Below are 27,462 nucleotides of genomic sequence, written 5' to 3' on the forward strand. Positions count from 1 at the left end.
TGTATTGATGAATCTATGGTTGTGTATTTATTTTCAAATACAGCATAAATTCAATTACTTTGATTCTTGTAGTGTATTTTTTTAATGATGAAGCCTTTGGCAGAATAAAAAAATGAGTATATAATAAAAAGGTTACTGCATTTGTATGGGAAAATATGAATGTTTTCTTGGATGAATACTTCACTCCCAAAGGTCATGCAGTATTCATCCAAAAAAACTGGTTCACATTTTCCCATACAAATGCAGCAACTTATAATTACAGTCCCATCCAGTCTGTGCAATCACCTTCGATTCCAACTTATCTAATGAAACCTGTAAAGACTGTATGTAGTTTAGATTGTATTCCATTATCTAATGGACTGTAATGACAGAAGAGGTGTGTGTTAGGGCAGGATGATGATAATGATAGATGAAAATGTTAAACATACCAATCATGTTTTGTTTCAAAGTGTATAAAATGCTTCCTAGGTAACAAATTTCACTTTCTTTATTCATTTTGTTTTAAATATTCAGTCACTTTCGACTGGCTGACACGAGTAGATAACTTACTGACTGTCAGATTCTATGTCATTTTCTGGAGTCGCATGCACTGTCCTCCTTGGGAACTCGAAACACACTTTTGTCTCAAAAACATTGTCAGGGAGGTAGAAAAGTACACAAGACCCATATATCTAATCTCAAAAAAAAGGAAAAACAGTTTTTTCCTTAACTTATGTATGAAGAAAGATTAGTGGTAAGCATGCTGTACTCATATGCAGGAGTACCCAGTTTGATTGACAGATCAAGCTCAGTCTGCTGCCATAGCATGTCCTCATTCCTCAACAAAAGCAAAGCAGATCCACTGGACAAAACACCTTAAAAATGGGCTCAGCCCAACCAAACCGGAAACACTGTAGAGATGCACACCACTCATTATGAGCATAAGCTGTCATTCAGTGGTTAGTATAATGAACTCCAATTTAGATTAACAGCTTTGATTCCCAGGCCAGACAGGCTTGATTGCCATTTTGTCTTTTTAGGCAAGACACTTTATTCTCATTGCCTAACCAAACTAACCAAGGCAAAACACTTAAAAGCCGAGTAAGCCCAACCAAACCAAAATAAACTGTGATCTCTAATGCACACCAATTATATACTTTCTTTATAAAGTTACTTTAATATTTATGAAATTTTATGATACTGAACTTAAAAAAGAGACCCAAATATTTATGATCCTGAACAGTGATCTGCATGTAAAAAAACTTGTAACATTTGTTTCACTCATTATTCCTTTAGCTCAAAAATTTCTGTGGAATATCCTAAAATCGTTGCAACAACCTGACACTTAATGAATAGCATGGTATTATAATTAAGATGATTCCAGTGAAACAAATGTATCACACAGTAATATCTTTTTTTTATGACTGCAGAACATTCAGCAAACCTTGCTTTTGTATTTCTCATTGCCAAGACGAAATCTGACATAGGGATCGCTGAGTCCGTTGTCATCCATGGGAATTAGATCACGACCCTCAAGGAGGACAATGGTCACAACACCACTCCAGATCTGTGTCTTGACTTTCCTGGCTGCAGTCTCACTTTGTGGCAGCCGAACAGACTTCTTGTAATACTGAAAACATTTTGAAAAATTAAAAAAAGAGATATATATATCAACCAACAGTTTTCAAGATTCTACTGTTGATATACTGTTTCACAAGAACATTGCCCTGCCACTCTTACATGTGTACTTAAGGCATCAGTATTTGGCCAATCCTCGAAATTTAGATAGCAAAAATTTTAAATGATATTCAGTGTCTGACTTAATATAATCAGTTTTGATGACAAAATCTGAGTTGCTTCGTAAGGCCAAACAAAAAAATTATCTGTGCTTTCAGTCAACCGACCATCCATGTTTCTTATTGCTGACCGTAGCAATCTTTTCCCCATGGTAAAAAATAATAAAAATTAACACCAAAAAACCCAACTGAAACACTTTTTGCAATTTGGCCAAAGGAATTTTCATTTTCAAAATTTGTTATAACATAATCAAATCATTACATTTTTTCCTATATCACAAGCACACACTGATCAATGAAATTCAAAAGCAGGTGTAGATAATCTCACTTTCCATGTGACCGTCCTTAGTTTTCTTTGCAATTCAAACAGGAATAATTACACCAATCAATATATAATATCTAAGAGAGAAGTATCAAAAAAGGATAAAATTGCACGCTGTAAATTAAATTTTAATACCAAATTCAAAGTAATGTTTAAACTCATTTACTTTCCAGATCAAACTGAATAATTTCATGTTTGCTGACACCTGAAAATGATGCAGTTTTGAGAAATCAATACTTGACACCCTCCAATTAAAGCAGCATAGACTTGCTGCCTAACACTACAAAATGGCTCCATGCACACCCTGTGTTAGTAGATATGCGTAGCATGACTTTAGCTAAAGCTGTAGTAGCTGAGATTATGTCAGTAGCTGAATTGTATTAAGAAATCTGTTTGCATATAGAGCATCTTACACAAGTGTTCATTTGACATTAAATTGATGAAAATGAGTTTAATATGAGCAGATCATCTTGTAATATTCAGTAAGTTGCATCTGTTCATAAATCACACAATGTTAAAAACAATCACATTACAAAGTGAAGCTTACGATTGATATGATTTGACACCATAATTGTAATAAAGGTGTGCTCATGATTTGACACCATAATTGAAATAAAGGTGTGTTCATGATTTGACACCATAATTGTAATAAAGGTGTGTTCATGATTTGACACCATAATTGTAATAAAGGTGTGCTCATGATTTGACACCATAATTGAAATAAAGTTGTGTTCATGATTTGACACCATAATTGTAATAAAGGTGTGTTCATGATTTGACACCATAATTGTAATAAAGGTGTGTTCATGATTTGACACCATAATTGTAATAAAGGTGTGCTCATGATTTGGCACCATAACTGTAATAAAGGTGTGTTCATGATTTGACACCATAATTGTAATAAAGGTGTGTTCATGATTTGACACCATAATTGTAATAAAGGTGTGGTCATGATTTGGCACCATAACTGTAATAAAGGTGTGTTCATGATTTGACACCATAATTGTAATAAAGGTGTGTTCATGATTTGACACCATAATTGTAATAAAGGTGTGTTCATGATTTGACACCATAATTGTAATAAAGGTGTGCTCATGATTTGGCACCATAACTGTAATAAAGGTGTGTTCTAAGCGATATATATTTTCTTGACATTCTCTAGAGATTATACTCCAGCTTAGAAGTCATTTGTTGTCCAGATCTTTAGACCCTTATTCAGTTGGATTCTTCCTCATCGCATGTGAAAGCAGTCCACAATATCCAGTAACTCTGGATGGTGAACTTGATTCATTGTACAAAAACCATCTTCCTTTTTTAGGTCAAAGTGACCATCACTGTTTGAGGTTTTGAGCCCCCTTCCCCTTCAGGGTTCTTTATTTACTCCAAGTGCAAACCGCCCATAAAGTTTGGTAACTGTAGATGGTAGACAGACAACTAAAGTTATTGTGTGGAAGTGAAATTGGTAGCAGACAGGCAGACAGATGGACAGACAGGCACAGTTCCAGAATACGTTATGGCTGGGGTATAAAATGTTATGGTCATTCACCTTCACACATTTCAAACTGCTACTTACTGCAACTGAATGGAATTAATGTACAATGGTTGGGTCAGTGCAATGCAATGATTATCAAACCTGACCTCTGGCCATGTATTGACTGACCACCTGTCCATTAAGCCAGACAAAATTGGACAAGATTGAAGATATTTAAGGCTGACAACATCAACAAGGGCAGAATGTGCAGGAGTGAATTATATACCATATGTACTCACTAATAAGTTGAGTCCAACTACAAACAACAGAGATTCTGATCTGCCATCACATAATGCAGATCAGGGTCTGTATTGTTTGTTTTGCTGATTACTTCCAAGAAACTGCACAGACGCATATCTGCCAGTGTATCATGTGATGTCAGATCTGGGTCTGTGCAGTCTTCAATTGCACTTATCCTATAAGCGAGTAATAAGGAAACTGCCCTTGAGTTACTATAAGGTCTTGCATACATCAAGTCCTGAACAATACTGTTAAATATAAGTCATTTTTTGATGAAATAAATAAACTAAAGTTCTAAGTCAAAAATGTTCCATTTGTTGAAAGATCTAATCAGTGACATTTGCAATGAAGGCATTCTGACATTAATCACAACTGAGCAGTATCATCTCCACACAAAAACACACATTTAGTGAGGTTATCATTGCAAAGCAGTAAGATTTCCATTCAGATTGTTGTCAGTCTGATTGGTTGATAACTTAGATATCATTACCACTTTACTAGGTTCAAAAATAATAAAATGTTGGAAGACATAATTTTTGTATGCTGTTGATGAGGACTGTCAATCAATAAGCCCACAAAATGAGAACTAAGAGATTTTGAGAGAATGTTTTTTTTAGGGTGGGGGAGGGGGTGTTATAATGAAATGCTGCTGTACTCCTGTTTCATTTTAATCTGAACAAAAAAAAAAATCAAAATCTACCAATCACTTTAGAAACAAATAAAAGAAGGATTTTTTTAAAAAGTGTTTTTGGACTGTCTCCACAATTTTATGCATCATTTTATCATTGAAAAATGTCTAAATGAAAATGAATAAAAAGACTGAAAATTGAGTTGTTTTGCAGAAAATTTATTTAGCTTTTACATGATACCAAATATGCCTTGAATTACTGAAGATTAATAAATTGGTATGTTTTATCAGTTGTCAGTTAAATGCATTTAAAGTTATTTGGAATATTTAATTTTATACTCATGTTTGAACTCTTGACAGTACGTACAATTAAAATTAACTCTATAAAAGCTTGCACACATCACAGAAACTTTTGCATCATACCAAACATGGCTTGATTCAGTACTATGCAAAAGTCATTCTCACTATTTCAAAGATTGAATTTATCCTTATGTTTACACTGGTTATGGCCCTTAAAACAAATTAGGTTGGTAAAACTTAGGCAGTTTACATAAAATTTATTTGGTTTTTAAATGGTATTTAATATGACTTGATTAGCAAGTTCACAAAACATAACAAATGATACATATTTGATAGTTGCAATAGAAAAAACAGTTATTAGCTGTTTCAAAGATAGAATTTTATGCCCTTGTTCAGACTTAGGGCACAACATTTTAAATTAAAATTTGCTTTACAAAAGATTATGCAGTTTAAATAAAATTTATTTAGCTTCTAAAAGGTACCAAATATGACTTGATTTAATGGTTGATGAACAAAGAAATGCATAAAATGGAGCAACTGCTAAGTAATTGACAGTTACAATGGTAATGGAGTTCAAGCTGTTTCAAAATTAGAATTGTACGCTCATGTTAAGACCATGGATATGACCTTTAAAATTAAGATTAGCTATATAAAATCTTGTTCTGTTTAATGAACATTTAGCTTTTAAATTATATCAAATGTGACTGGAATTATTGGAAGAACAACAGTTGCATTGGAAAGGAGGTTGAAGTTATTTGAGAGATAGGCTTTCACGCTCATTTTTGGAGCATGAATATAACACTTAAACTTAGCTTTATAAATGCTTACTCACTTTACAGAAACTTTATTTAGCTAGTAGCTTTTTACCGCATGTGATTTAATGAAATATGGAAAAATGTACAAAGTAGAAGCAATGGAAATACTGCCCACCCCCAATTTGACTGCTAATGTCAAACCCACCACTTGGGCGCATTAATGTCACACCCACCACTTGGGCACATTAATATCGCACCCACCACTTGGGCACATTAATGTCACAACCAACACTTGGGCACATTAATGACACACCCACTACCTGGGCACATTAATGTCACACCCACCACTTGGGCACATTAATGTCACACCCACCACTTGGGCACATTAATGTCACACTCACCACTTGGGCACATTAATGTCACATTCACCACTTGGGCACATTAATGTCACACTCACCACTTTGGCACATTAATGTCACACTCACCACTTGGGCACATTAATGTCACACCCTCCACTTGGGCACATTAATGTCACACTCACCACTTGGGCACATTAATGTCACACTCACCACTTGGGCAGATTAATGGCACACCCACCACTTGGGCACATCAATGTCACACCTACCACTTGGGCACATTAATGTCACACCCACCACTTGGGCACATTAATGTCACATTCACCACCTGGGCACATTAATGTCACACTCACCACTTGGGCACATTAATGTCACACTCACCACTTGGGCACATTAATGTCACACCCACCACTTGGGCACATTAATGTCACACCCACCACTTGGGCACATAACTTACATAATGAGGTCCTTTACTCACAAAAATTGAAAGAAAACATAAAAACAATAATTACATTGTTTTTCATGTTAAATGTCGATAATATATGCAAAAGATGTCAGATAAAAGCAGATTTCAAAAGGCAATAAGAAGACAAGTGTACTTGTGGCAGACATGCAATATGGTTGCCCCAGTTTCAATCTTGTTTAATCATGCACCACCCCAAAATGTTATCGACATCTTTTGGTCTGGTAATAAGATGTGAAAATCTCTGTTTCAGATATCTCTGACCTAATTAACCATTCCATAGCTACATGTGAGTTTACTTAACTTAAAAAAAAAAAAAAAGAACAAAGTACTCTTCACCGCTGAAACTGAGAAAAGAGATTTGTGAGACCATGTAGAATGAATAACTGTACTGACGCACAACAATTGTCAGTCATGACTGAAACCTTTAACCTGACATAATACCATAGAAGGCCAAAGCAATCTAACCATCAGTAAATGTTGTTTAATACATGAATAAACTCAGTCAAGAATATTAGTAATACAATCAACAATGAAGCAAAAGTAGGTCACAATAAGCTATGGTGCTGAAAAAATTAAGTCACAATAAACTGCTTAATAGTACACAATCGTGAATTCGTGATTGAAACTCACAAGAGATTATTAGGAATACAAGTGCACAATATAGGATTCATGATTAAAACTAACTGGATAATACACAAACATTAACAATACTAAATTAATCTGATGGACAAACAAATATCACTCAAATGGCAGCAAAGAGATATCTATTTCCTGCCATCATACCTTGGAGGATATAAAAGCATTCTGAGAACTATGGTTTCCTCTATTATTAATCTCAAAGGAGCTTGCATTGATTAGTAGGCTATACTTAACCTTGAAAGGATTATTGATATACATTGCATATGTTTTCCCATAAAAGCCCGGTCAATTTACAATATGAAAGCATGCCTATTAGCAACAAGTACTGCTTGCTATAGGTACATTGCAATAACTGGGCAATCACAGCAATATCCATTATAATACAGTTACATCTACAGACCCTGAAATGGGTAATTTTACCAAATTTTCATTCTGTTTGCATACTGACTTAATGTATAAATCACTATGTTCTTCATATTTATCAAAATATCTGGAATGCAAACTACACAGACTTAAGAACATCAAACCTACTATTGGCACGTTACATACCTTGTATTGGGTTACATCCCTTGTACTGGGTTACATCCCTTGAATAAAACAAATTGGCGTGACAGGAGTGGTATTGTGCTGACTGCATATCAGACACACATACATGACTCATGCATATCTCCCCACAATGAACCTCAACCAGACTGCATCCCATGCCAGTGTCCACTGACACACATACATGACTCATGCATATCTCCTGACAATGAACCTCAACCAGACTGCATCCCATGCCAGTGTCCACTGACACACATACATGACTCATGCATATCTCCTGACAATGAACCTCAACCAGACTGCATGCCATGCCAGTGTCCACTGACTGTGGAACACACATTCTTGTGGAGAGTCAGTCTACTTCCACCTGGAAGCACAGAAGTATTTTGATATCAACTGCATGAAGAAACTGTAAGATAATGAACTTCCAGAGGAAGTCATGGGGATTTCTAGAGGAAATACTTCTTATATTAACAAAAACTGACCTTATAGTTTAAGGATTTGACACATGTTACTCTGTTATTATACATACAATTTACAGAATATTAATATTTTGGCATTTTATCTTCTTCTACTTGATGGTTTACATCTTTTTGGATGGGTTTATCTTTCTGAGATTTTGTGCAATTCAGTTTTACAGTTTTGGAACATTCACCTTTAGCTGGCACCAGATAGCCACTATTATGCAAAGGTGCTGTATAGAGAGAGAGAGAGAGAGAGAGAGAGAGAGAGAGACACACACACACACACACACAATGCATTCTGACTTTGCTTTTATCTTTCCCATTCACTGTTTCCTTTCATTAGTGTTAAAGGAAGAGAACTGTTGCTTTTGTATCTCATCTGATCAAAAGTGAGTGAAAACAGCCAATGCATAAAAAGCAAAAGACAGCTCTGAATTTACAATAACAAAAAATATAAAATTCAACTGCAATAAATATAAAAATGGAGTATGTGTCTGCCAATTGTATTTCTTTTCTTTTTTTTGTTCAAATAAAACTTGTACAGATAAAATAGTTGTGATGATGTCATAACATCAATGGCACTCGTTTTAATAAGCCTTGACAAGAACAATGTCACTGCTAAGGCATGAAAAATGTTCACTGTGAAGAATTTGCATTTATCATTCATTTCATCTGTGTTTGTTTGCATTCCTTCTTCCTTCACCCTGCATTGTTTTAATTTCACTGGTAAAATTTCCCATTTTTCGGAGTCTGTATAAGAAAAGATGACAGAAAGAAGAAAAAAAATCCTACAATACCTCTGGAGACATCTTTGGAGACTACAGAGAATATTTAAAAACAAACAAGACATTTTAAAAACAATTTAATTTGTATATTTATTAGACATATATGAACCATAAATAACTCCATATAAATCAGCCTGAAATTATTTTTACCCCTTTCTTTGAAATATGCAACAATGATTATGAATTCAAAAGTCAAAAGTGAATTTTTCCATAAAAATCTGCCAGAAAAATAAGTAGCAGTACTATTGTTATGTTTGCTCCAAATACAAATTAATAACCATATTCACTGGTGTCTAAGCTTTTTCTTTTGGTTTTAGTATAACCAGAGATAGCACATTTAGTTCTCTGATACACACACATCATGGTTTTAGTATAACCAGAGATAGCACACTCAGTTCTCTGATACACACATCATGGTTTTAGATAACCAGAGATAGCACATTTAGTTCTCTGATACACACGTCATGGTTTTAGTATAACCAGAGATAGCACATTTAGTTCTCTGATACACACGTCATGGTTTTAGATAACCAGAGATGGCACATTTAGTTCTCTGATATACACGTCATGATTTTAGTATAACCAGAGATAGCACATTTAGTTCTCTGATACACATGTCATGGTTTTAGTATAACCAGAGATAGCACATTTAGTTCTCTGATACACACATCATGGTTTTAGATAACCAGAGATGGCACATTTAGTTCTCTAATACACACATCATGGTTTTAATATAACCAGAGACAGCACATTTAGTTCTCTGATACACAAGTCATGGTTTTAGTATAACCAGAGATGGCACATTTAGTTCTCTGATACAAAAGTCATGGTTTTAGTATAACCAGAGACAGCACATTTAGTTCTCTGATACACAAGTCATGGTTTTAGTATAACCAGAGACAGCACATTTAGTTCTCTGATACACAAGTCATGGTTTTAGTATAACCAGAGATGGCACATTTAGTTCTCTGATACACAAGTCATGGTTTTAGTATAACCAGAGATGGCACATTTAGTTCTCTGATATACACGTCATGGTTTTAGTATAACCAGAGATAGTACATTTAGTTCTCTGATACACAAGTCATGGTTTTAGTATAACCAGAGATGGCACATTTAGTTCTCTGATACACACATCATGGTTTTAGTATAACCAGAGATAGCACATTTAGTTCTCTGATACACACGTCATGAATTTAATAAGTATGCAAACAGCCATGTCTTTGAAGAATTTTGTATGTTTAGTTTTACATATCCATGAGTTTTAGTATTGTCTTGATTAGATTTCAACCAAATCTGCATAGTTCAATTATTTTAAAAAAATCTAAACTTATACAAGATTACATAAGGTAAATTTACTTTCACTCTTTCACCAGAAATTAAAACACTGTACCGGTAGTTCTTCATTTACCACATGTACTTGCTTATATGTTGAGTCAAACTGCAAACAACACAGATCCTGATCTGCCATAGCATAATGCACCCATAGATCAGGGTCTATGTTGTTTGTTCTGATTATTCCTAACAAACATCTCAAACCCAGATCTACAGTGCATTATGCAATGGCAGATCTGGGTCTGTGCAGTTTGCAGTTGGGCTCATCTTACAAGTGAGTACAGACAGTATTCATGAATCCTGTGCTAGAGGCATCAAGCAATTTCATCTACACTGCAGGTCTGGTACTCTTATTTTGGTTATAATCATACCTCTTTTTCATCAAAGAAAGGTCAGAATATCAGACTATATGCATCTGCATACATTAGTAAGTACAACCAAAACAGCTTTAGTCTATGGTAAAAAAAAATGGAATGCTGAAATAGTTTCTTGGTTTGAAATCTGTAGGAGAAAAACAATATAATAAAAGAACAGTATTGATAACTGATTATTATATTGATGGAAAGCTCACATGCAAAGAATAATATATGAATTCTGCACATAAATAACATAAAGATAAACAGCAACTAATGAAACAAAATAATATGAAGTGCCTTTATGAAGTGTTTTACAGTAAAGTTAAAGTTTAACCACTTAATTTCTCTTCAGCTTTATTGAAAATCTAGCTTGCAGAAAATGAAGATAACCTGACAGTATCTGTGCATATGTAAATTTTAACAGAACATCAGCACAATCCTGGCTATACAGAGCCAAGTAAAGGTTAGGCTTTTTTAACAAGTGTCTTGAAGTAACTGAAGCTCTGCTGGACAAAAAAAATTTCCAGTAATTCAAAATAATTCTTACTTCTAACTGATCAGTGCTGAAACCATCTCTTAGCTGTGCTGAACAAAAAGAATTTCCAGTAATTCAAATTAAGATAATTTCTTATTTCTAAGTGATCAGTGCTGAAACCATCTCTTAGCTGTGGTAGACATATTGGATTTCAGACTGCACCATTTTTATTTAGGACCAACTAGGCATCATAAGAAGTTTATTTTGGGTGGAAACCTCATGTTTATATTGCCATCCATTTGGAAGGAGTAGAGATAATGATATTTTTCATTTTCTTTGGAACAAAGCTAAACATCACAGAAAGTCTTCTGATGAAAATCCCATGTCAAAAAAGGAGTATTAATAACACGGTGGCCATTTTGGATAACACATTCATGCCATTTTCATTTAGGACCAACTAGACATTGCATGAAGTCTTTTGGTGAAAGCACGTATTATTGATATCACCAACCATCTGAGAACAGCACTGATAACATGATTTTTCAAGCTGGTCATTATGGTGGTCATATTGAAGCTCAGATCAGCACCATTTTTATTTATTACAAACTAGACAACAAAAGAAGCCCTTCTGTGAAAACCACCTGCTGCTACGACCATTCATCCAGGATACGTAGTGATAACAAGATTTTCAAGATGACTACACTGGATGTTTGAGAGGCACCATTTTCATTTATGACCAGTGAGATATCATAATAAGTCTTTAAGTAAAACCCCATGTTGATACAACCTTTCTTTCAGGGAAAGGAGCAATAACAAGATTCTAAAAGTGGCCACTTTGGTGGCCCAATTGAAAGTGCAAGCAACACAATTTTCATTTAGAACCAACCAGACATCATAAGATGTCATTATGACACTTTGTTCATGAGTGGCAATAACAAGATTTTTTAAACTGGCTGCCATGGTGGCCTTCTTGTTAACGTCAGCATGATTTTTATGTAACAACAACCAGACACCATAAAAACACATTCATTGTAAACCCTATGTGGATATGGCCATCCATTCAAGAAGAGTCACAATATCAAGATTTTCAAGACAGCCACTGTGTTGGCAATACTGAATGTGTGGCACTTAGGATCAACTTAACTATGGGATAAATGGTTGTGTAAAGTAGTTTAGGAGGAGTAGCAATAAGAATCTTGCACACAGACAGACAGACAACAGACCATCTTACAAGTTTTTCTGGTCTATGACAAGAAAATGTAAAAATTGTAAAGGTGAAAAATGTCTAAAATCTTCATGGAAGATCAGTGTGTGTGTGTGTGTGATTTGGATTTTTAACGTAGCTTTAAAAAAATTTCAGTCATATTGTTACGATGTCTGCAGTGTGACAGTTTATAGTGATGTCTAACACTGGGGCATCTAGCTGCATACACATAGCATGATGTCCCACCCAGTCAAATTATCCCGACACCAGGCCGACCAGTCCTAACACTAACCTATTAATGCTGAGTGCCAAACGAGGTAGCTGTTAGTACCATTTTTGTAAGTCTTTGGTATGACTTGGCTGGTGATCGAACCCATGACCTTCCGCTTCTGAGGCGGATGCTATAACCACTAGACCACCGAAGCGGTCAAGAAAGATCAACCCGTATAATTAAAACTAAATATGTATGCTTCCAAGATAGAAGGCAAAGATGTAAATAAATTCTTAAACAAAATTCAATAGTCCACATCAATGGATAGATTGACAGATTGGAAAATAGATGAACATCTGCAGTAGAGGCATTAGCATTTGTGCTGTATAGTAGCCTTTCCCCTTCCCTGTTGTCAAATCTTCCTGCAAATAAAAGTAGCTATACTGAAAAGGGTCACCTTTAATGAGGAGGGAAAACAGTAATAATCATTACAATGCCTGTGTGGAGAGAGGCCATCACCTTATCCACGTTGTTTGGTTTAATCATCTGTACATTGTGAAGCATCCAAAAATTGGTAATATTTTGAATATTTATTCTTAATTATGTAGCTGTGATTTTTTTTTACTTTCATTCCAGTATTTTGTAAAATAGTGTGAAAATCTTACACACAAATGGGGTGGTGGTGGTTGTCTGGGATGCCAAGAATAAATATAGCCTCTGAAAGTACGAACAACTACACTGGACGGCAGATTGTAACCCTGCATTGTTTAATAGCCCTCTCTGTTGGCACAAGTAGGGTACGTTTTACTCTGGATATTATGAACCAACAGGTGTCAATACCTTGACCACTGCTCATGGTTTGTGGTTGTGAAATAAACTTCATGTAAAAAAACATTATTTTCTTAATGTATTTACCATGACCTCTGATCACTGATCTTCAGATGCCAGAATCTAAAGGTTTCTTTATTACCCATAATGCAAACCTGTCATAAAATGGTCATGAAACTTTATAACAAAAGTGTTCCTGCAAAAGCAACTTTCTTGAGCCCCAATGACCATGACCTTTGACTCCAAAATTAATAAACCTCTACTATACCGTAACTGCATGCCTTCCACCTCTGTTGAGTTACATGATTTGGAACTGGATCTAAAGCTATTACGCAAAAAAGACAATTTTATTCTTTCAACTGAAGTGACCATAACCTTTATGAATTGACCTCTAAATCACTATGCTTCTTTCAGCGCCAATGACATTGACCTTTGCAGTTCTGACCCCCCACCATATCAATAGGCTTCTTATTTCCGCAAGAGCAAGCGATTTACAAACTTTGGTCCAGATCTGATATGAAAAACTTATATTAATATGTGGAAATCAGTGATCTAGACCTTTGACCTTTTGACCCCTAGGTCAATAGGTTTCTTCACTAGTCTAGGTGAAAGCTATCTACAACGTTGGATAACAAGATAATGGAGAACTCAAGTGATTATGCAAAACCCATAACTGTTCATCCAGTCAGTAACCTTGACCATCTGTCCATCCATTACCAATTTTGTTTCCACACAACTTTAGCCGTCTATCATCTCAATTACTTGCACCTGTGGTAAGGAAGAATCCTGTCAATTTCCAAGTCAAAATGTCAGTGACCTTGACTGTCACCTTTGATTCAGAAATCAATCAGGTTCTCCTTTTCTCCAAGGCCAAGCATTAAAAAAATTTAGTGACTATAGATCAACAACTCAAGTTACTATGACGAAATGAAATTGGTAATGGATGGACAGCTGGAGAGACATCATAAGATAATATGCTCCACCTTATGCCAGGCATTTAAAAAAAAACAACAGTTTTTACACAGACATCACTACAGAAGCATTTAGAAATATGTTCTAAGTCATAACTTGTTTAATCTAATATATCAAAATGAAAGGATGTATATTTGGAAGCAAATTTAATTGTTTCTTCAAAACTTTATTGTGTCAGAAACTCTGCTATGAAAATATATAGTGCACTCCCCACCCCCCTTTGTCCTCCTCATAAGACAGGCTACCCATCCAATGAGAATGGATTTTCACTGCAGAATGGTTGTCTGCAAAAAAAAAAAAAACCAGGGTGGGGGCTTCTGTACTGTGAAGAATCTGCCTCTTCCAGACACCTTTATATAAAAGTCACCTTAACTTAACCCTTTCATCACTAAGTAACTTTGCAGGCATAGAGCCCTAAACACTAAGTAACTTTGGACTTGTAAAGCAAAATGACTTGTGGATTTTGAAATAACATAACTCTGCCAATTTTAAAGAAATCTGGCTATATTAGGTATCAACATAAAGGTTAAAAGTCAAATTTCATGACTGATTCACTAAAATTTGTGTATCTATTATAACTGTTAAAATACAAGTGCAAAAAGGTAACACAACTGGTAAAATGCACAAGCAATTATATATTGACCTCGTTAGATGGACAATATTTTCAAACACTTCATCTAAATAAAAGATTTCAAAGTATTCCAGAGCTTTTCTGGAGCTCTCAAACACTCTGGTGGGTCCAACTCTCCCAGAAAACTGAAATAAGCCCCTTTGGATATAAGAGTTTAGTCCAGAACAAAAACAAATGGAGTGCACACTTCCTCTGGTCCGAAACCTCTTAGTCATCATCACTGTCACCCACAAGCACATTCCATTCCCTCTCCAGATGTTTTCTGTCATTTTCAATCGACTGTATTAAGTCACATCTGCTAAATATTCTGATAATTCATAATCTGACACTTCATTCTCATCTTGCTTCAAACGCCACCATTCTGGATACAATTTCACCATTTCGAAAACACGCTCAAAATATGCCTCCTTTCCTTGAGATTTCTAGCTGTATTCAAGCTTAACTTGCGAGATAATCCAAATATAATATCTACAATACAAGAAGGAAGTTATTAGAGGTATCCCAAAGTTTAAGTAGATGGTACTATGACTCTAAAGAAAAACACTGCTCCAGACCGGTAAAGCGGTCCATAGGGCTGACAGACTTACTTCCCCACTACCAAAAAACCAGTGATGAAAGGGTTAATAAGGGAGAAGGATACTGTACTAATGTGAATCTGCCTCTTCAGACACCTTCATATAAAGGTCACCTTCTTATTAAAGACAACATTTATCATCTTTTTAGGATTACTTACATTTTCACCTGTACTTACATTTTCGCAATATATGTCATCCATTCGTTATCCTTCAGAGACAAGATTCTCCAATAACTTTAATGCAGGGAAGATGGCCCAAATTGCCTGAGGTTTAGGTACCCTTTAAGATGTATAGCTTTACAGCAATAAATTCAAATGGCACTCACGTTTTCTTTTTCCTCCTGTGACTTTGGCAGCAGACGAACCTGGAGTTTCAGGTAGCCCATGTATTCATCTGGGCACTTCTTATCAGTCAAAAGGAGTTTCAGATCTGTTAAACTGAAATGACATTACAAGCTGATCTAAAATTTTATGCAGCCAGTATGTGAAAAAAATGCACGTGACTTTGTTTACAATAAAGATTCATTTTTTAATTATTTTACACTGATTGTATAAAAAGTTCAGTCTACATGCTAATCATGACAGCTCTGATGGTGGTATGGTCTTGATAGTCCACTGGGTACACATTCACTTTTGTACCTCTGCAATCCTAGGTCTGATCCTTGATTATGACATTCTAAAGATCACAAATCAAGCAGGTTTTTATTCAATTATAAAGCAGGATTTTACTCCTATACATGGTGTGTACTTTACTCCAATTACCCTGGCACTATATAACCAACTTGTGTTGCTGTGCTATTCTGTACCAAACCAAACACTGGCACTATATAACCAACTTGTGTTGCTGTGCCATACTGTACCAAACCAAACACTGGCACTATATAACCAACTTGTGTTGCTGTGCCATAATGTACCAAACTAAACACTGGCACCATATAACCAACTTGTGTTGCTGTGAAATAGTGTACCAAACCAAACACTGGCACTATATAACCAACTTGTGTTGCTGTGCCATTCTGTACCAAACCAAACACTGGCACCATATAACCAAATTGTGTTGCTGTGAAATACTGTACCAAACCAAACACTGGCAGTATATAACCAACTTGTGTTGCTATGCCATTCTGTACCAAACCAAACACTGGCACCATATAACCAACTTGTGTTGCTGTGCCATTCTGTACCAAACCAAACACTGGCACCATACAACCAACTTGTGTTGCTGTGCCATAATGTACCAAACTAAACACTGGCACTATATAACCAACTTGAGTTGCTGTGAAATACTGTACCAAACCAAACACTGGCACTATATAACCAACTTGAGTTGCTATGCCATTCTGTACCAAATCAAACACTGGCACTATATAACCAACTTGTGTTGCTGTGAAATACTGTACCAAACCAAACACTGGCACTATATAACCTATATGACATGGCAAAGTGAACCAGTGTTGATGTGACCATCCATTCAGGAAGAGTAGGTATAACAAGATTGTCAAGATGGCCACTCACATGGCCATATTAGATGTGCAAGTGGAACAATTTAATTTTGGACCAAATAGACATTATAAGAAGTCTTACAGTGAAAAGAACATTCCAATATGTCTTTCTGCTTATGACAAATAATAATAAGACTTTTAAAGTGGCTGCTGAGATGGCCATATTAGACATCTGATCAGCACCATTTTCATTTCAGTCCATTATAAAAAGTCTTTTAGTAAATGTTTAGTTAAAAGACATGTTGATATGACTTTTCCAGTATGGAGGAATAGTGATAAACAAGATTTCTTGATGGCTGCCTTGGTGGTCATACTGGATATCAGACTGACAACATTTCCATCTAGTCTCTGGTGACAGCACAATATTAGTGTGACCAGCAATCTTGAGATTAGCAAAATTTTAAAGATGACCATTGTTGTGGCCATATTTGAAGTAAGATCCGCACCATTTTCATTTAGAACCAACCAGACATCAAAAGAAGCCTACTGCTCAAACCTTATTTCAATATAACTTTTCATTAAGGTATAGCACAAACAAGATGATCAAGATGGTTGATGAGATGGCCATATTGTACATCAGATCAGCACCATTTCATTTAGGTTCAACTAGACTTCACGAGAAGATCTTTAGTATAAAGCCATGTTGCCATGATTATCCATTCAGAAGGAGTAGTTATAACAAGATCTTTAAGCTGACTGCTGGGGTGGCCATATTGTATGTGCATATATTTCCATTCAGGAGATTTTAACAAGATATTTAAGCTGGCTGCTGTGGTGACCATATTAGACATCAAAATTAGCACCATTTTTAGTAGGACCAGGTGGACATGATAAAAAGTATTTTAGTGAAAATCCCCTATTGATACAATGATTAATTATGGGGGGAGTTAAAAGTTTTTCAAGATGGCAACTGGGTAGCCATATAATACCAATGGAACCATTTTCATATAGGACTAACTAGATGAATCTGTTTGCAAAGTTTTATAACAATGTTCTAAGTACTTTAGGAGGAAAGGCAATAACAAACGTATGCTATGGACAACAGACAACAGACCATTCCATAAGCTTGGCTGGTTTATGACCAGAAGGGCTAAAAAGAGAGTATGATCCTATATAAAGTTGGACCTAACATGCATAAGGTTTTCTTTATTTTAGCACAGCAAAACCTGTCTTGAAAGAAAATCCCATCTCCTAAATAAGAGTCCCTTCAAGGGACTGATGTCCACTGGCCAAAAAACAATCTCCAAAAATCAAAGATCAGACTTTTTCTACTTTTTTACTGCTGAGTGTTGAAACCATCTCTGACATTTTTGAGCAGTAACATGATTTTCAAGATGCAAGATCAGTACTATTTTCATTTAGGATCAGCTCAACATCATAAATATTTTGATGAAAAACCCCATGGCAATGTTACTTACATCTTGATACACTTTCCATACATGATGAATAGCATAAACAAGATTTTCAAGATGGCTGACATATTACAAATTCAGTCACTTAAAATCCACAAGTGAACAGTTGCAAACATTTTCTTAATTTTCTCTTTCAATATTCATGAACAGTTTGGATGTATGCTAAAATAAGAAAGGCTTACATTTTCCTTCACCAATTTAGTCAGCTGCATGGGTTACATGCCAAGCAGTGGGGATTTTCTAAAACACCACTTCTTAGTATGATGATTACTGAAGACTGACTAGAATGCTGAGCCAATACTGGATATTGTCTTTCCTAGCACTCTGTATGAGGTGTTTAATTTGGCATAAATACATTAAATTTCTCCCTCAAAAAAATACTAAGTGGTCTGAGATCATGGGCACAACTGATGGCTAGTTTTTCAGTAAACCACTGCTACTTCACTTCGGGCACTGTGGATACCAATATTGACAAAAATGCAACAAGAGACTGAACATTAAAATTTGGGAATGGGTGGGGGAAATTGGGATTGGTAAAAGAAACCAATATCCTGGTTCAAAAACAAAGACTCTGGGTTCCATCCACAGCAAAAAATGTTCTGGTTCAAAAGAAAAAACAGGGCTCCATCCCCAGAAGAAGAAAAAAATAGTCAGTCGCTAATTGGCTGTTCAAGCTATTTTTAATCAGTTATCTCCACACATTAAAAATAAAAAATGTGATGTTTTAAAACACCACCAAGACTTCCTCTCTTGGCCTTTACAAGAACCCTATCTAGTGAAAGACAGGTGGAAGAGCTTCTAAGTGGGGCTGCTTGTGAGAAAGCTTAAGTTGGACTTGTTTAAAAAAAAACTTTGGAAGAGGTCCCATCTGTTGATCAGGGTGGGTATGCTTCTTGGCTATTTCAACAGGACTTGAATCACAGCCTGGGACTGATGTTGCTGGTCATTTAACTCTTTGTGATGCTATGAAAGGTACAAAACCTCCAATCACTGTATCTGCATCAAACAGTGCAGCCTTTGCAGTGTAGTTAGGTCCTACACAGTCTCCAAGGCATCATATCTGTAGAGGTAGAGATGATCAGTAAAGATGGACATGGAAAATGATAGAGAGTACCTCAACATTTTGGCCAAAGCCTCCAGCAAGCATTTAAATCTGCTGGAGATATTGACTTCTCCTTTAAACAATTAAAGGAGGCAGCTGAAAAGAGATCAGCACAAGAGGCTAATGTCACAAGGGTTCAATCCAAGAGTTCCAAAGCGATCAAGGATTTCACCATGAGATGAGCCCATTCGCAGCTGATATCCCTCCCTGGGCAAGCAGAGTACCTCCTCTTACATCACCTGACCAGCGGGTGGATATCAGAAGGTGACCCTAATGGAACTGAAGGCCTGCCACAACCAGTTCTTCTGGAAATGCATTCGAGTCCACCAGAAATGAATGTGCATTGTCACTCCTAGCTTTCTCCCAAGACAAGACATGACTGTCCATTATTGGTCTCTGTCTCTAAATGCTAAAATGTTGTTTTGTTCATCCTGTAAATTCATGATTTGTAATGGTATCAACCCTATCTTTATTCTTGATGAATGGGATTCAGGATTCCTTCTCAAGTCAGGCAGAGTGAGTGTCCCAATGGGCCTTTTTGTACCCACACTTACCCACACCTTGCGACATACTGATATGATGAAAGAGAAAGAAATGGTAAACTACATAACCTGCAACCGAGGATGGGTAGGCCAAGGGGAAAAGAACACTGCTTTGCTGAACAAAGTGGAAAAACATTTAAATATCAGCAAAAAGGACCAAAAACAAAATTACTGCAAGGACTGGGGGTAAAAAGACAGCACAAAAAGGATATGCTGGCTAAGAAAAATCCCCAAAAAAGACAGCAATGAAGGTGAAATTTGTTGAGCATCCTGACATGTATATACTTTGCATGATAGTACAAGAATAAAGAGGAAGACATTCAATTATGTCGGCAACAAGATTTGATTTTCAAGATGGCAAATATGGCAGCTATATTGGATGTCTGAACAGCACAATTTTCATTTAGGACAAATAGACTTTGGCATGAATGTGTATGTTAAGTTTTATGGTAATCCTCTGAGCATATTAGAAGGTGAAGTGATAACAGACATGTGCAAACAGACAGATATCAGACAATGGATGACAGATGATGCACAAGACAGCATTTGTAACTTCTTCGTCTATAGCCAGTATACCTAGAAACACAGTGAACAATGATCCTCTGTGGAGATAATGTGACTAATTTTACAATCCACAAATTTAGGTATCAGCAAAAATGTATTGTTTTCATATCAGGAATAAATATGCATAAAAATTAAATGAACTCACAATATTTTGCTTTAGATTAACAAGGCTACCATATTCTGCCAAACAGACACACATAGCATATACAAATTAATGATGAGCTATTTAAGATTCCAACAGTTGAAATATATTGTTCCCTCTCATTGCATTTCAGGTACTTTACAATTCTCAGTTGCTGATGTGGTCCACTCAGAACCAAACCAAAAATATCACTCAGGCTGTGGAATCAAAACTACCAAGCCAAATTACGCATGGGTATTGTGTAGAATTACAAGGCCCAAGTGTAATGGTACCCCTGCTAGGTCACGTTTTCCTTTGAAAAAGCATCTTTCCTGATTATCTTGTGTACTATGACGAGAGAGAAATAATTTAAAATTTGCTCTCTAATGAATAGCTTCATTGGATATATCTAAGTCAAACATTGGCACTTGTTTATATTTATAAATGGGGTGGGTGAGGTATTTATTGACACAAGTGTTTATTAAGCAGAATATGGTATACTATATCGAGGTAACCAGTTCTTACCTGTTCAGTTCCAGTGAGGTGAGATCTATTTCAGCAGAGCCCATGGGGTCATCAGTCATCCCTCTATCATAATCAAAAACTCTGACCTGGACAGGTTGTAAAGCATCATCGATAGGGATCATAAATTTTTCATCCCATTTTGGATTGAGGTTTTTCAAAATTGTACGGCTTCTGTAATATTGTCTGTTTCCTATTCTGAACTTGACATATGGATCACTTGTACCTGAATCATAAATATAACAATATTAATGAGATATCTAACAGTTTTTCTTTGCTCCACTAAAAAACTAAAGTTCCTAAAAGGTACTGAGGCTCTTCTGTCTGAAAGAAATTTTAAGGAATTCAAAATAAGCAACATCATTTCAGTTTTTTTTTACTGCTGTGTGTTGAAACAATTTTTGATATTCTTGAAAGAGCAGGTTTTCAAATTAACCAGTGTGGCAGCCATATTGGATATAAGATCAGCACATTTTCATTCAGGACAAATTAGACACAAATACAAGTCAAAGAGTTCTGTATATTTTGTAATAGCATTTAGTTTCTTTGAATCTGTCATTAAACTTAACACCAATAGATAAATACTGTTCAATACAATGATCTGCAGCTGCATGTCGCAGATCACCGAACACTTGCAGATATATGCATGTGATGTAACATAATTAATGACTGACTGACCATTAGAGAACAATTCTGCTACTGAGCCAAGAGAATGCTTTAAAATCCAGGTACTCATTGAGCATTCTTTCATTGATATCAACTTTTATGAATGTAATACTCTGTCATATCCTATAATTTCAAGGTGGTTTCATCATTTTAAAGATGGCTGCCAATCCATGGATGATGACTTGCATTCTGGAAAATGGCTGTACTTGTTTAATGTGAGGTGGCTGCAGAGAAGAAAGCAACTGATGAAGATGCTTGATACAAACAAGATATTTCTATTATCAAGGACATTACTGTATTATGTCAGCAATTTTTAAATTATTTGATGCTAAGAAAGGTTTGTGCAGGATGGGTCCCAAAAATTATTTGACAGCAAGGTTTGTGCAAGATGGCTCCTGCATTTTGTAGATAGCTGATCAAAAAGGACTCATGTTGAAATCAATCACCAAATGGCTACTCACCAAGTAATTAAAGAGTGACAAGAGTCATTTGTGTCACAAGTAATGACATATAAAGTTACTTATCTAAACCCAACTCCTGAGACATAACATCACTCAACATAGTGTGACTGTCAAGAGAGCTCTGTATGCATTATTTTTCAATGCAAAAGGCCTAGTCACAAAGGTACCTGTGCTTGACTTCACTAGTATCATTGGACATTGTCATGCATACATGTGACAGAAAAGACAGATCAGGTCAGGACAGATCAAATTTCCAAACTTTGTTCAGGTGTTTTGACCTCAAAAGAGATAGGATTGTATTGACCTGATTTTTAGCATGCAAATGTACCAAGAAATGACAACTGAACAAATTTCCATTTTTATATAAAAAAATATACATATCATCTTGTCAAATTGGCCATTAAACAGGAACTTGCTCCCATTCATAATCTTCTTACTTGAACCACAAGCATTTATTGCGTTTCATCAGATTAAAGGCAGTCCTCGTCATTGTTGATCTTAATACATAGGAGATGATGTATTGTTACTAGATGAAAGTTTTCTCAAGAGTCGGCCTGAATTTACCTCAGAATGGAAAACATAATTCTTAGTGTCTGCACTGGAATTTGGTAATGCTAGTACAACTCAATCGACTCCAACAGGAAGATGAAATTGTTTATTGCTTGTGGATAGATTCAGAATGCTGACTGCCTGTCAGAACTGCTCAAAAGTGATACTGTTTTAACGTCAGTACAATTCTTCACATGAAACACAAATGCATACATATATAGACAACTCTGTTGTCATCATTATCATCACTTTCACTACTTTCGACCAGGAAGTGATTTCAATTAGCAATGTTACAAAGACAAAGACCCCAGTCATCACAGGAATTACAGATTACAATGCCAATCAGTCACATGTACCTTAGTCTGGTAATATTTGGGGGTGGGTAAATGCAAATCAAGGTCAGTGGCATTAATATCTGTTTTGGCAATGTAGTCATTCATAGTAGTGTTAAACATATTTATGTAAAAGTTGTAATTGCTGCTCATGCTCACATTCTGCAGGTGGTTGATCACTACAGTGAATTTATGTAATAAATTATTATTATTTTTTATATTATTATTATTAGTGTTAGTACTTTTTTAGTATTATTATACAATTAAGAAAATGATTTCTTATGAACAATTGAACAATCACTACGTCAGTAGTTCTTGTCCATTTGGATGAGAATTTTTGTGCTATTTCTGAGTCTAGATACATAATTTTCACTAGATCTGAAAAATGACATGCTAACAGAGGCATGAGATTATGTTCAGCAATCAAGTTGGCAAACAGTTTCTTGGCACATGTAACTTTATCCACAATACTGATGCAGATTAATCTATGAACATGGATTTCAATGAAGGCATATACACTGTCATGGTTAATATGCTTTTAGGAAATTAGGTTTCTGCATGAAAAATGTGAAGTCACTCTTGCCAGCATAACTGAGTCAGACTTCATTTAAAATGACCTTCACATGAATGTATATTCATGTCCCTCTGGACTTGATTGCAACCACTGAACATCCAGTCTCCAACCATCACTGAGTTTCTTCTGATATATCAGCTGCTTGAATTTTTGGTGTTTTGGCATTAGCACACTTAGACATTTTGACAAACTTTAAACACTAAAATCAAACTGAACAAGTTTAATGCCATTTCAGCTTTTGAATAACCAAGCCATGACCAATTAACATATAATATCCTGTCCAAACTACTTTTGATCTTCTATAGTATAAATTCTGATTCATCTAGACAACTTCTTGCACAGAAACAGAACATACCTCCAGAGAGAATCAAAGTAATGTTAATTGTGTTAAGCAATGATTGAGTTCTTCAGCAAACCAACCATAATCAATTAAGGTCTTGAATCCTTTCAGAATTAATTCTGCTCATAAAGAGTATAACCCACCATGACAAACTTCAAACAATGAAGCCAGCTGACCAGGCCAACAAGATCAAATGGTGAAATTAGCAACTACATTGTCTTACCATGTCTAAACTAGTTCACAGTCATGTGATCACAGACAGTATTACTACCAATGTACTATACTGGAACCAAAACTGACTGCAAAAATAATGCCATCGAAACATGGGGATTTTTCATTTATCTTTTTTATTTTAGGAGGACCCAGGTCCTCAAAATTAAATTTTTATCTTAAAATACAGCCAGGCCAGGTATTTCCAGGAAGTGCAAATCCTGGTGGGGTCCAGGCCAAGTACCAGTCTATCCCTAATCATATATAAATGTCTAGTTCAAATATTCATCATTTTGGGGAAATATTTTTGATGCCTGGTTTGTATATGATTGTACTGTAAAAACTGTCTTCATTAACCTTCTACTTTGATGGAAAAATAAGCAACTGTTTACTGTATCTATTATTCTCCAGGGTTCAATGCAATATTTATATGTTTTGATAGCTTTTCTTCATTTGCGTGATGAAACTGCATGCTCAACTTTTATACTGCTTGCACTCTTATGAAACATGTTATTTTTGCCATTACAAATCAGTATCAAATAACTGTATATTACAAGATAATTAATTTCAAAGTTGCAGTGAATTATTCATAAAAGCATAAATACATCATGTAGTTTTCGTTGTTTATTTAATGTTTAAAAATCTTCAGTTCCTTTTTAATTAACAGTGGTAAAACCTGCCAACAGATTTTTGGCTCTGAGCCATGAAGTCCTTGAAGGTCAGGAACTTCCACCATGGATGGCACATTAAACTTGGAGGGCTATTTGAGATCAGTCTGCACTCATACAAACTTAGCTAGAAGTTCTTTGCAGCTTAATTAAAGTTGTCGTGTCACTACAACATTCTAATGCTGCTTCATAGACGACATTATCTATTCTTCAAAATAAAAAAAAGTAATCCAGGTGGAAAATGGACTAGTCAACTTTTCAGAACCTGTACAGAATGTAGCTTAATAATCACAGTGAATTTCAGTAGTCATCAGACAGTAATCTTGTGAAAGAAACTAAAAATGCCATCATTTATTCATTAATTGACAATAAAATGACTCATATTAATTATTGTAACATCAGAATGTAACTCCAATTTATGTTCAAAACTTGCTTCATATGTTTTCAATCACCAGTATGGAACCCAATTTACTGTTCAAAATTTGTAAATCTACTGGTCTGAGATCTTCATTCTGTAATATGTATGCACAAATACATTTTTGCCTCCAAATGACATGACATGCTATTGACATCTGATTACATCTGTTTCCAAACCTTGATTTGACCTGCAAACTCCAGTAGCACTGCATTTCATCACATTAATTTTTTTCAGTAACTACTAAATCATTTTTATGTGCAAGACAGGTTTGGGAAAATATGATTATTTGCACACATTTAATGTTAATCATGAGTGATTAAACAACCAAAAAGCTGGTTTTAATATTCTGACATTTTAACACTAAACTTTTTATGAGAAAACAGATATAAACATCAAGACAAAACAAATGAATTGCGTTGACTTTTCAGTTGTCTAATTCTGTGCTATCAAATTACGTTGTGAATAAATTTTGCTTGGACATCAATGCACTGGAAAAATCTATTCAACTGTAAAGGTTTGAGCTGTCCATCTATTCTAATTTATTTCGTCTTTACTCGCCCACCCACCCTTGTTTCAGTGTAATAAGTCTTTGGTGAAAACTTAATTTTAATATGACCATACATCAAGGAGGTGATAGCATGATTTTCAAGATGCGCTTTGTGCTGGTCATAACAGAGGTCAGTACTGCAACAATTTCATTTAGGATCAACATGACCAAGATGGCTGATCAACTAGAGGGAACTTTTAATGAGGCTCTGAATTTCATGTATACGAGCGTGTTTTTAGGAGTGTCCCAAGGCTTCGTTTTATTCAAATTCACTTTCGAAAATGTAAGAGAACAATTAAAAAAATCTCATGAGAACTGGATGTATCGGTTTTTTGTCATTCAAGGAAATGGAAGTTCATGGTTTTACATTCTGCTTGGACCACTAAAAAAATGACTGACTCTGGAAGCTAAATCCGGATGAAGCTCAGATGCTGATGATGGAAGAATTTTCCATCTCTGGATCTGAAATTTCATCTGACTCTAATGATTGTATTTCCACAGAGGGATGTGCATCCTTTCAAGGATTTTCCCCATGAGATTTGGATTGAACAGTAAAAGACCCTATGGCTGTATTCAGAACAAAGAAATTTTCTTGTACACATATTCTTATTACAATCCTGTCTTGGTGCATTTTCAAAATGTCATTGAAAAGGAGCTGAACACAGGCAGTGAAAGCTCTAATAAATTTGTTGTAATAACCAGTGCAGACTTTGAAATGCACTTTAATCTTTAATCTACTGTGGCAATGGAACTCAAGGGAAGAGAAAAAATATTCTTTAGAATGTCCCTTAATCTATATTTTGAATCCTCTACAAATGCAACATCAATATCTGGAATGGAAACCTCCCTTCATGGTTACCGTTATGGTCAGGATCAGATGGCCTCAATGATCTTTGTAGGAGAGTCCCTGAGAGTATAGTACCCCAATAAATCATGCTAACCTGACAACATCAACTGACACTGGCCATTTGATGAAGGGAATTAGTGGACTTCAAAGTGAAGTTGATAGACTGCAGAAACAACTAAATAGACTCACTGAAGAAAAAATTAAATCAGTAGTTGGAACAGACAAAATTTCTACCCAATGCAGACACACTCATACCATTACAATGTCTGGTATACAGAGTACACAGACACTGTCAGTGCAGGGCAAAAAATATGCCCAAGGTAAAATGGAGATATGCATGTTGCACCAGGGAATAGTAATTTTAAAAGAAATAATTTTAAATGCTGAGAAACCAGCATCACCACAGACCTGAGATCAATGACAGCCCAAAACGTCATGAAACCAAAACCAAAGAAAGAAGTATTTAAAAAGTTTTCAATACTTTGGGGCCATTATATGAGATAATATCACAAAAGAAATCAAAGAATCTTCTAGCATGTAACTTTCTCAAGATAGGAATATTAAATGTAGGAAATATATAATCCACCTCCTCAGCTACATTTGTGTGTATATGTCAATATGTGTTATGCAAGAGTTGAACTTTAACTAGTGAGCACTGAGAGTAACTTCATCTTTTAGTGTGCTTACAATTAAAT

At 35.5% G+C, this 27,462-nt stretch overlaps 1 protein-coding gene across 6 annotated transcripts in view; it reads right to left on the reverse strand.

Annotated features, from left to right (window-relative positions):
- The window catches only part of LOC149801933 (multiple C2 and transmembrane domain-containing protein 1-like), a 237,077-nt gene that overhangs the window by 54,531 nt on the left and 155,084 nt on the right, over positions 1 to 27,462 (reverse strand). For 3 of the 6 annotated variants that reach the window (XM_089956316.1, XM_089956315.1, XM_089956317.1), the window contains 4 exons: positions 21,159 to 21,381; positions 15,717 to 15,828; positions 8,817 to 8,837; positions 1,424 to 1,609 (listed from right to left, as the gene is read on the reverse strand). In XM_089956316.1, the coding sequence (XP_089812442.1) occupies positions 1,424 to 1,609; positions 8,817 to 8,837; positions 15,717 to 15,828; positions 21,159 to 21,381 (542 nt within the window). The remainder of the gene's footprint in view (positions 1 to 1,423; positions 1,610 to 8,816; positions 8,838 to 15,716; positions 15,829 to 21,158; positions 21,382 to 27,462) is intronic. The other 3 variants (XM_089956319.1, XM_089956318.1, XM_089956320.1) reach the window with 1 other exon arrangement.

This window comes from Sinohyriopsis cumingii, chromosome 4 (assembly GCF_028554795.1).
Source record: "Sinohyriopsis cumingii isolate HCF-2022 chromosome 4, ASM2855479v2, whole genome shotgun sequence".
In the NCBI taxonomy this organism is placed as follows: domain Eukaryota; kingdom Metazoa; phylum Mollusca; class Bivalvia; order Unionida; family Unionidae; genus Sinohyriopsis; species Sinohyriopsis cumingii.